The 12468-nt window shown below is 39.4% G+C and overlaps 1 protein-coding gene across 1 annotated transcript; it reads right to left on the reverse strand.

Moving 5' to 3' along the window:
* Window positions 1-6059: 6059 nt before the first annotated feature.
* LOC307159874 (extracellular calcium-sensing receptor-like) lies at window positions 6060-9577 on the reverse strand (the record flags this gene model as incomplete). Its single annotated transcript, XM_079873573.1, has 6 exons — window positions 6060-6973; window positions 7061-7184; window positions 7333-7542; window positions 7697-8524; window positions 8775-9066; window positions 9465-9577. The coding sequence occupies 6 exons, from the start codon at window positions 9575-9577 to the stop codon at window positions 6060-6062; spliced, it is 2481 nt and encodes an 826-aa protein (XP_079729699.1).
* Window positions 9578-12468: the final 2891 nt, after the last annotated feature.

A 12468-nucleotide genomic window follows, 5' to 3' on the forward strand; every position in this document is an offset into this window, starting at 1 on the left:
CATTAACAATAAGTGTTTTTGAAGTAAATGATTGAATATTCAGCAACCCAAGCTTTATCATTTGTTCATCTGTATTATATCTGTTTTTTTATTTGTTGAACATTAATTAAATTATTACCCTTAAATGGGTTTGGGAGTTTTTTGTATTTCCTAATTCGGGGAACAGACACAGTCTCTATATATGATATCTAGGTGAAAGAGGCTCTATGTGATGGGATTTATCTGACCTCAGTGACGTGAGACAGCTGGCAGACGGTCGGTTTAGCCAGTCTGTCTGCTTCCTTACTTGAGCCCCAATTCATGTTTGAGCTCTAAGACTATGTGCCATATTACTAGAGAGAAGAGCAGCACCATCCCAGGAGGGATGAATAACATCTTTTTTCAACAGGTCAGGTCTGCCCCAAAAACTTTTCCAATTGTCTATGAATTCTATATTATTCTGCGGACACCACTTAGACAGCCAGCCATTGAGTGAGGACAATCTACTAAGTATCTCATCACTCGAACAGGAAGGGGGCCAGAGCAAATGACAGTGCCTGACATCGTACTTGCGAGTTCAGGCACGTCCTGATTTTGCCAAGTGGGAGCTGTCCTGAGACCAATATCTTTATGATGACCCTGGGACAACATCTGCCTCAGCCAATCAACCTTTATGATGTCATCACCGTGTGCCCACCGACGAGTCCGCCCCCAAAAAAAAAAAAAAACACCTCTGCCAAAAAGCGCACAACTTACAAGGTAAGACCAACGACTTTTTACATTCTCCTATTAATTAACATCTGCCTTCTACTACGGCTGATGATGTTAAAATTCATTGTTTTTAGAATAGCATTTTTCCACCATCGGTGTACTGATGTTAACAATAACATTAGCTTGCATTGGCGAGTTAATTGGCAGTTGCCAGCCAAAATTGATCAGCATCGCTGACGTTCTGGCTCATAAAAAATAAATAAAATAAAAGATTAAAATACTGTTTAGATATTTATATTTTTTATAGTGTGCCTAGGTAAAAAAAAAAACTAAACCCTGGCCTTTTGCGAGCTCATTTTCTGCCGGTGCGACAGTTTGTTAGCGCTGGCACTGGTGCCACAGAAAAGTTTCCAAAAATATATTTAAGTATGTTAGAATTTGCGCGTCGCACTGACCATTCAGCTTGGTCAGACAGTACAGCTTACATCTGGGACATCCAGGGATAAACATTTGAATTAGCTTATTTATTCTGTAACATGATGTTGTCCTCAGACCATCAAATGAATGTTGACCTCAAGTCTTCACTGATTTATTCTGTGACATGATGTTGTCCTCAGACCATCATATGAATATGCTGACCTCAAGTCGTCACTGAATTATTCTGTAACATGATGTTGTCCTCAGACCATCATATGAATATGTTGACCTCAAGTCTTCACTGATTTTTTCTGTAACATGATGTTGTCCTCAGACCATCATATGAATATGCTGACCTCAAGTCTTCACTGATTTATTCTGTAACATGATGTTGTCCTCAGACCATCATATAAAAATGCTGACCTCAAGTCGTCACTGATTTATTCTGTTACATGATGTTGTCCTCAGAACATCATATGAATATGTTGACCTCAAGTCGTCACTGATTTATTCTGTAACATGATGTTGTCCTCAGACCATCATATGAATATGTTGACCTCAAGTCGTCACTTATTTATTCTGTTACGTGATGTTGTCCTCAGACCATCATATGAATGTTGACCTCAAGTCATCACTGATTTATTCTGTTACGTGATGTTGTCCTCAGACCATCATATATGTTGACCTCAAGTAGTCACTGATTTATTCTGTAACATGATGTTGTCCTCAGACCATCATATGAATATGTTGACCTCAAGTCGTCACTGATTTATTCTGTAACATGATGTCCTCAGACCATCATATTAATATGTTGACCTCAAGTCGTCACTGATTTACAACACACCTCTATAACGTTAATTTCAGTGATCTCCGACTGGCAGAGTCGAACATCATTAGTGCCGACATGAATAATAATCTTAGAAAATTTACGATTGGCATTAGCCAGCACTTTTAAATTTGTTTTGATGTCAGGCGCTCTGGCTCCCAGCAAACATGTGGCTGGTGTCTCTATTTTCACGTTCCGTGTAATAGAATCGCCAATAACTAGAGCACAATCAACAGGATTCTCAGTGGGTGTTTCACTGAGTGGGGAGAACAAATTTGTTATGGTAACCGGCAAGCAGCAAGGCAGCTTAGCTGGGTATGTAGACTATGCAGTCTGTTAGTTCACCTCATCTCACATCTTGATCCAAGTCATTTGTTCTATACATTGTAGGAAATTTGAGACCAGAAACGCATCATGTAACTGTAAGTTAAGGAAGAAAAAAAACTAATTACACGCTTGTTTGTAAGGAAGGTTGGGAATTGTTAAAGGATAAGTTCGGTATTTTACACTTAAAGCCCTGTTTTCAGATAGTTTCTGATGAAATAGAACAGTTAAGATTGAAATTTGGACACATGCTGCTGGCCCGAGAATTTTCAGTTTCTGTGGTAGCACCCCCCCCACCTCCACAATGGTTTCATAGGTGCACTGGAACAGTCCTTCCTAAAACGCATTAAACTTTCGTTTACAAAGACGTGAAACTCACCGAGTGGTCAGGGGTGTTCACTGATATGCTCACACAAAAATCGCTGCAAAAGATGCTTTCCAACAGGTTTTATCGTAGTTTTTGTCCAACTCCATTGACTTGTATTGGATGTGCTGTGAGGTACGGTATTACTCCACCGCCGGAAACGGAAATGGGGTTGTTTGTATTCTTTCTGTAGTCTTATGCAGTCGCGGTATCGTAGGCTACGCTATCCAAACAATTAAGACAGCGATCTTCTGCTTCTTCTGTGTATTCAATGAAATGCCAGTGGTTTGCTTGCAATTGGCAAAGGTGCATTATCTCCACCAACTGGGCTGGAGTGTCTATTATTCAAGTTCTCAACGGAAGAATGTACGGGTGTGAGGCGTTTGGAAAAATAGGTCCACAGTTTTACAACCAATGGTAAAACACCTGTTGGAAAGCATCTTTTGCAGCGATTTTTGTGTGAGCATATTAGTGAACACCCCTGACCACTCGGTGAGTTTCACATCTTTGTAAACGAAAGTTTAATGCGTTTTAGGAAGGATTGTTCCAGTGCACCTATGCAGCCATTGTGGAGGTGGGGGGGTGCTACCACAGAAACCGAAAATACTTGGGCCAGCAGCATGTGTCCAAATTTCAATCTTAACCGTTGTATTTCATCAGAAATGATCTGAAAACAGGGCTTTAAGTGTAAAATACCGAACTTGTCCTTTAACTCATTTCTGTATCCAATACGGTTGTCACGTCACATGACAAAAGAACAAACGACTTGAGAGGTGAACTAATAATTTCTGTTTCCAGTACAGACTGCATAGCCTTAGCCTATGGGGCTGTCACAGGATGAATGGATAACTCAGACCAAAAGACTTGAGAGCTGAACTAAACGTTTCTGTTTCCTGTAAAGAACCTATGGGATGTTGCGCATGCGTGGTCATCACAAAATTAACAAATCAGTCTATGAGACAACTCATATTAAAGTAAAGTCATATTAAAGATTCGTTCAAAATAAAAGAAATCGCTCATGATCGACCCATTACTAATATAAAACATCCAAATGAGCACAGAATGAATACAGAGAAATGAGATGGCATTGATAACATTAAAGAATAAATGAAAAGTCCTTCTGCACAAAATAAAATACGCATATAAATATGCAGATAAAATATGCAGAAATTGATTAATGTCACCACAAATACAGTAAAAGAGAACAAGGTGTAACAAGTTAGCTCAAAGGGTAAATATTAATAATAACTCACAATTATCAATTATGATTAATTATTAATATTTGGGTAAGTTAATTGGATTAACTTGAGGTAGCTAAATTAATATTACAATCAATCAATCAGTTCCAACGAACTCTTTTGATTATTCATTTATTCTAAGAAAAGCGTATCTTTCATGGTCACCGAAAAATAATTATTTCTTAGCATGTACAGCGCTTAGAGCATGTAATAAGATCAAGATCGTAAAATGGACTTTGTTGCAAGCAGAGAATCAGAACCAAATACATATTGTGCACAAGTTTTATTAACTAAATCACAAACATAACTAAACTAAACAAACATACATACATACATACATGCATAGGTAAAATTGTGAGTGATAGAATGGAACTGTAAGCAGGAAATGGAACTATGGAAAAGATCCATTTAACTATGAAAAGAACCATCAGCTTATCATTTTCAGAGCACCTCATTAAATTGATACTTGCATGGTCTGTGCAGTGGACACAATTCTTGAAGTGGTTGAAAATTGAGTTTGTTGATGGGTCCGTGAGTGCCAAATGTTACTGTACAAGTTGTGATCATTTTCTTCTCCGCTGGATGGAGAAGATATGATGAACTTGCATGGTTAGTTCGACGCTGTTCTCATGGCTGGAGTGCAGATTGTGGCCTGCCACCCTGGGGCCTGCTGAGGCCACGCTGGACAGCACGGCATCCTGAACGTACCGAGAAGGCCAAGAGTTGATTGTTGCCCATTCAGTGATGGTAAGGTTGCAGTTTTCTTCTGAGAAAATACAGTCTGACTCTGTTGGGAGAGTGAAGGCATAGCAGGCGGTGGTCACGGCCTGCCGGGGCCCATGGGCCCCCGTGGGGGTGGGGGGGGGAGTCCCCACAGGATCAACCTGAAGAAGCAGCAGTTGAGGCCTGAAGAGAAGAGAGCGAAAGGTCACTGTGGATTTGTCTCTAATAAAGCCTGAGAAAGGCCCCACCTCTCCGGGTTTGCTTGACCAATGAGAAGGGTGGAATTTCCAAGCGGGAAGATTCCTCTGTGGTTGATTTATGAATCTTTGTTCTAAGCGTGCTCATTTGCAATGGCAGCTGGATTGGTTTCTGATGACAAAACTAAGAAAGATTCTTGTAATACTAATATGTTGCGTTGCTATCGGCATATCATGTACACAATCATTTCGATCTTCAAATTACCAATTTATAGAGACCAAACATGGTATGGGTGAGGTTACGTTGACCGTTGGCTCTATAATAAAATACATAGTATCAAAGAGATAATAGTATCAAAAGGTAATAGTATTAAAAAAACACAACACTAGACAGTAAATCATTCACAAAAAGTTCTGGGATGCATGTTAATTTCATGTTAATCAGTTCATCGATAAATGAATGCAGGAGAGTCTGTTCTAATATCTGTACGTCTTGTGGCAGAGGCCCCTGTTCACATTGCTAAGAGTCATAAAACCAACTTATCTGATCGTGGTCATGTTAACTAAGACCTTCTTGCCCTGTTTGGGGGGATGGGGCACAGATCCCAGAGTGAGTTCTAAATATCATTTGTTAAACTATAACAAATACTTGTGCCTGACTTGTCTCAGTCGTTACAAAGGCTTACCTTGGATTGGACAATAAACCATATCAGAGATCTGAGTGTGCGCCCTTAATTGTATTACTAAAAATAATAATAATATATTTGTAACAATATCAACTTTTTATCAATTGAATATAACTAAAATAAAATAATATGCAAAACAAAATAAACACACAACATCTCATGTTGTGCGTGTGTGTGTGTGTGTGTGTGTGTGTGTGTGGGTGTGTGCCACAAAGATGCCAATATCTGTTATCCTTGTCCTTGTGGGGACATGTTTTGGTCCCCATGAGGAAAACAGCTTATAAATAATACAGAGTGATGTTTTTATTATTATTTTTTATTGCAGAAAATGCAGACAGTTTTATACTGTTTGTGCTGTATAAAAATCCTAATGTCTATGGAAAGACCCCATAAAACATGGAAACCCAACTGTATGTGTGTGTGTGTGGCAAAAGTGTGGCAAGATAGATAGATAGACAGACAGATAGATAGATAGATAGATAGATAGATAGATAGATAGATAGATAGATAGATAGATAGATAGATAGATAGATAGATATATGGTTGATTCAGTCACAAATGTGTCTGTGGATGGTGGACCAAAATTATATAAAACTATATATTTTGTGTTTCTCGTCCAATGATTGCTTTTTTAGTGTTTCTCTCTGGATGTAAAAGAATGATGTAGCACTTTGGAGCAAATATGGCCACCAGTAATCCAAAACTTGAAGACAGAATGGCAAAAATCTCCACAGCAACAGCATATTTCCCTGGTGAGCTCACATATGCTGGAACAAACGCAATCCACACAGCACAGAAGATCAACATACTGAAAGTGATGAACTTTGCTTCATTAAAATGATCTGGAAGGTTTCTCGCCAGGAAGGCTAACAGGAAACTTACTGCTGCCAACAGTCCAATGTATCCCAGCAGTAGAGAGAAACCAGCCACTGAGCCAATAGCACATTCATATACTATTTTAGAGCGGATGTACTGGTTGTTTTTATGGGGTGTTGGAGAGGCAGTTGATAGCCAGGCTGCACATATCATAACCTGGAGTGTTGTTAGGACCAGAACTGTGCATCGTTGTTGAACTGCTCCAAACCATTTTATCGCTCCTTTGCTCTCTGGTCGAGATGACTTGAACACCGCTATTACCACCATAGTCTTGACCAGGATGCAGGAGATGCACAGGACAAAGCTTATGCCAAACACAGCATGTCTTAACTGACATGTCCACAACTGTGGCTGACCAATGAACAGTAGCACACACAGGAAACACAGTTTGAGTGACAACAGCAGCAGGAAGCTGAGCTCTGAATTGTTGGCACGCACTATGGGAGAGTTACGGTGATGTGCAAAGATGACCATCACAAGAGCACAGAAGCAGGTGCCAAGCAGAGATGCAGTGGTCAGAGAGATGCCCAGAGGTTCCTCATAAGACAGAAACTCAACTTCTTTGGGGACACATTGATCCTTATCTGGATTGGACCAGAACTCATCTGGACACAACATGCACTCAACAGCATCTGTGGTTAAGAAAAAGACAGAATGCAAGATTTTAAAGAGAAAATAACTATCAAATTATATTCAAATTTTGCCAGCAATCTCCTCACTTGTTGCATTAGAAATCTCTCCATCTCCGCATGGCAGGCAGTCAAAACAGCAGACAGGAAGGCCCTTCTTTGTTGCTCTTCTGGTTCCTGGTGGGCAGCTCTCACTGCACAGTGACTGCGGGGGCTAAAAGAGACATCATCATGTTTGTCATCTCCTTTACATAATGACAAGCTTGGCTTTTCCATTAATTTATTCTCATTTGTCTTATCATAGCTTTGATTAGTATTTATACCTGCAAAAATTATGACATTTAAAATTCAAAGTTAATTACTTTTTTTGTCTCAAAGTTCCAGTAAAATGCATCCTCATCCACTGTGAGCATCACCCCTGATGCTGCCCCTTCATTTACTACACCGACCTTGTGGAGCTTTATTGACCCATCAGAGCTCGGCTGCCAGTTCAACACATCATAGATGGCCAGAGCATCTCCATTTTTATCAAATGACACATGATCCCCAAAGCCTGTGGTGAAGTTCACTTTCTGTAGGTAGTGAACCAGCTGTACAGTTTGTAGACAGGACAGGTGTTATATGTTTATCTGAAATTTTAATTAATATAGACCACATATTTTGCTTTTCCACAGTCAGCTCATCTATATGCCTGGAGAAAATCTGCACTATACCTGTGGTTCTTACCTGCCAGGGTTTCAGATTTGTTATGCCAGCACAACTATTCCCACTGAATGGTCCTCTCCCCTCTTCACACTGCATCAGGTCATGAAGCGCATGTGCAAGGGCATAAACTGCTTTATACACATTATAAGATGCTCTCAACCCTGAAACATCAGTGTATGGTGAGTTTGTGGTGCTCAGATCCTCCTGTCCTGTACAAAGCTTTTTCACTTGCTCTCCTTCTGTCTTTTTACCCCCTGTTTCAAATGTGCACCCAAACAGGTTCTCCCAAAAGATCCTCACTATATTATTTCTTTGATCATTGTTAGGCCGAACACGTAACAGAAAGTCATGAAGCCCCTCAATCTCCCCACGCCTGATAGCAATGCCCAGTGTGCCCCCCAGGAAGGACAGAAAACGTGGTGTGCGAAACATAGGTGAGGTGGTCCAAGCTTCACTTGCAATCCATTGCCTGCCTGTCATGTTCTGCAACACAACTTTATCCATCAAAGGTATCAGTAAGGATGAAGCAGAAAAAACAACCACCACTCTAGCTGTAGAGGTGTAAATCACTCCCATTATACGTTGAATATCTCTGGGGTTATTATCATTGGGCAGTATTTCAGAAAAAGCAACACAATGTCCAAACACCTGCATTTCCTGCTGAAAGGACTGAGCAGCGTAGATGCCATAGTCATTATCACTGTAGATGAGACCAACCCAGGTCCATCCAAAATGTCTCAAGATCTGAACCATAGCCCGCACCTGGAAGGCATCACTGGGGATTGTTCTGAAGAAAGAGGGGTACTTTTTCTTGTCGCTTAAACAGGAGCAGGTGGCATAATAGCTAACCTAATTAGAAATGAGGAGCAGAGACAAGAGAAGGAGAAAGATAAACCAATCTCATCAGTTCTTAAGCCATTATGTTTATTTATTCATTTATTTATTGTGAAGCAGGTTTGTTATATTTGCACACAATGTCCTCCTATTATGAATGAAAACATTACATAGTAGATAATCAAATATAATGTGTTCTTAAAGAATCATTTGGTAAGACTTTTTCTTAACGAAAAAAAAAAAAAAAAGGTTTTAAATATCATACCATAGGCAGTCGAAACAGCCCCAGGACACTGGAAATTGCAATAGAATGAGTAGAACCTGGATCACCTATGATTCCAATCACCGGTGATGGTCCTTTGCAGTTGAGGTCAGAGACGGTTTCCTCTGTCCCACTAACCAGAGCTGTGGCACCACGGAATGCCACTCCAAGCCTTAAACAGTTGTCGTAGATCTGGTAACCAAGCGTGATGTTAGGCAGGAGGTTGGGATTGTTATTAATCTCACTGATGGCAAAAACCATTGTTAGTGCTTGCTGGAAGCTTGTCATATAGAAGCTAGAGGAAACAATTCAAAACAAATTGCCATTAACTTTGAAATTCTAACAGTTAAAGTAGATAAATTAATAATAGGAGATTAACTAAATTTCATAACACAATATTTCCAAATGTATACTTTGTTAAAAAAATTAATAAAAGTATGTATGTATATATATATATATATATATATATATATATATATATATATATATATATATATATATATATGTATATGTGTGTGTGTGTGTGTGTGTGTGTGTGTGTTTTCATTCAGTGAATGATTTCAGTCCTGTAACCCATCATGCAACATGTCATCAGTTACCTTGACTAAATTCTCATTGACCAGTTACAGTTTGTACACAGTCATAAAAATGATTGTCTTAAGTTTTCTTCAGTTGGTGTAGTTTCAGACTCACAGCTCACATTGTGGTAGTTTTGGCTCTGTTCTGAAGCTCAGCTCAGGGAATACTTTGAGGTACCTCTGAACCTCAAACAGACCACCAATGAGAAGGTCTCCATCCTGGAACATCCCATTCAATGTAAAGTGTCCCTGGAGCTGACAGGTACCTGAACTGACCATCAAAGCAACACAGATATAGTTACAAGACAGGAGCAAACACATATAAAGAATTACCCACATCTCTCTCTCCTTATCGGTCTATGTCACTCTTCACTCAGCTCACTGATTTAACATATAAGATTGTGAGTGGTAAATTTGTTTTATATAGCAGGCGGTGCCACTGGTCTCTCTGGAAATGAGGATGTCACGTTTGAAACAGCTGTTCCATGATTGGCCGGATTCACTGCTATCACAGTATGTTTTCATTAGTCACATGTTTTCCTTTTTTCAGTTTTCCCGCCACTCCTTTGTTACCATGGTCACCATCATTTTGAGTTAATTTGGTTCAGCTCAATGTTGTAGTACTCGAGACTCGGACTCTGTCTCGAGACCATATTTTAATGGTCTTGGTCTTGTCATGGACTTGTGTGCATTTTGACTTGGTATTTACTCGTACTCGAACATATTAGGATTCAGACTTATTCCCGAGTCCACTCGAGTCCAATTCAAAATATATCATGATTATTACTGTATGTTAATATTTCTTTAAATTGATGTTTGATTGACACGTCCAATGATTGGTGATTTTCTTGTGCGCAACTGCGCATTACTTGAGATTAACCTTAGTGCAAAGGCAGCAGGACTCAGGTCAGGATGTCATGTGGAGCCTCTAGATCAACTATGTGTTGAAAATGTCTGCTACATCATCTATTATTCAGTTTGCTTATAAGAGCCACAAAGAGTTCATATGCAGTAAGACAGTAAAAAAGAAACATTCTGCGACATGAAAATTCTGCGGTACATCAATTAACAAAGCAAAGAGAACAACTTCCAATTTTCATCGACTTGGAGCAAAAGCACAAAGAAAGATAAGATTAAGGACTCATAATTTCTGTATATGCATAAAATTTCAACATTTTGACAGCTAATGCTTAGTTAGTTCGGTGTAGAAGTCTGCAAGGGACTACTTTTTTCGTCCCGTGCTCCTGCCAGGTTCTCTCCCACACCCGTGACCCGCCCGCTCTCGCTTCTATTTTATTCTGTGTCCACCAGCCATCTGCCTGTAGTGATCCCGCTTTCCAGAAAGTCACATACTACATTTGTCTCAACTGTGTTATTTTAATATTTACTGTTTACAACGTAGGACAAAAGTGTCACAGAGAAAACCAAATCTCGTTTAATTAAATAATAAAATGAATACAGATAAGATGATGACGACTGATGACTCATGTGCATGCCCTCCGTAACTAAAACGTTAATCAGATTGAGTTCTAATGTTGTGTGTGGATTTTCCACAGTTCTATTGTATCATATGGGCTTATTATCTTAAACACTGATTTACTAAAAAGGTTTTCGACCAGTGTGTAGATTTTATTTTTGACCTGCATTAAAACGCACCATGCAGTGAGATGAAAGCATTAAATTATCCGTTATGTTTCCTTCAGTTCAAAACTTTAAACTTAGCAATAAAATAGCACAGTCAAATGAGTATGATCTGCATTATTAATACATTTTAAACATAATGACATACCCAAAGCTCTTTTGATGTAAATATGACTGATTAGCAATATCTGTATGCAAATTGTTAATTTTGCTTCATAAATGGATAATACAGTTGTTGTTTTTTTTCTTTCAAGGCTTACTGAGTAAAAGCTTACAAGAGAGGCACGCATACAGACTCTAACAGAAGTGCACCACAAAGTATAGAATCATAATTTTGCACTGCTCAACATTACAGTCTTGACTCAAGTCGCCAAAGAGCAATCAGTCAAACTGTGACTTGGTAATTGGTTGTACCTTGCTGTTATCTATAATTGAGAATGAACACTTTCGACACTTTCTTCACACACTGGGTATGAAGTATGTGCCCATTTCAAGAATGACAATTGCTGAGAAATGTATTCCAGATTCAGTTGGAAAGGTTAGGATGCATATTTGTGAAACCTTGAAGAAACACAGCTCCATCTCAGTAACTGTTGATATATGGTCAGACCGAACTTTGCGCACATTCCTTGGAATTACTGCACATGTTTGCAATACTAGTGAGGATGTTTACAAGCTGGACTCATTTCTTTTATATTGCAGACATTTTCCAAGTAGACACACTGGTGAAAACATTTCAATGGCCTTTGATGACATAACTGATGAGTACGGGATTACAAGCAAGATTGATTACATCATAACAGATAACGCAGCAAACATGAAATGTTTACCTCTGCAATCTGTTGGCCCTGCAGATGAAAATGAGGAAGAAATGGACAACTTGGATGATGAGGAGCTGTGGGAGGATTTAGACAACAACCAAGAAACCTTGTTAGACATGGCCAGGTCAAGACAGCGTTTGTCATGCTTTGCACACTCTCTTCAGCTGGTGATTGGTGATGGGCTAAAGGAATCCAAATTCATATCCCTGGCTATAGCAAAAGCATCTAAGCTCACTTCTCTTCTGCATAGCAGCATTACTTTCAAGGAACCGCTTCGAAGCTACTTTTGGCAGTGGGAAGTCAATACCAGTGGCAAATGTTACACGCTGATATTCAACTTTCAAGCAGGTGCAGGCCATCAATCAAAGTCTTGACTACAAAATTCTGGCAGAGGTCTGTGGTAAAGAATTTGAAAATGTGGTGTTTACACTCCGTGAATGGAACCAACTTCAAGAATTGAGTGCAATTCTTGGACCATTTTCAGAAGCAACTGACCAACACAAGGCGAAAAGTCTGTGACCATAAGCATGGTGGTTCCTACTGTTTTAGACCTAAACACACATCTTGTGAAAATGGGACAATATGCAATATGCCAGTGCCAGCCTTTAATTAAGGCCCTTCACACCTCTCTACAAAGAAGATTTTCAGGAATATTTG

Source organism: Squalius cephalus, assembly GCF_949319135.1.
Source record: "Squalius cephalus genome assembly, chromosome: 6".
Lineage (NCBI taxonomy): Eukaryota > Metazoa > Chordata > Actinopteri > Cypriniformes > Leuciscidae > Squalius > Squalius cephalus.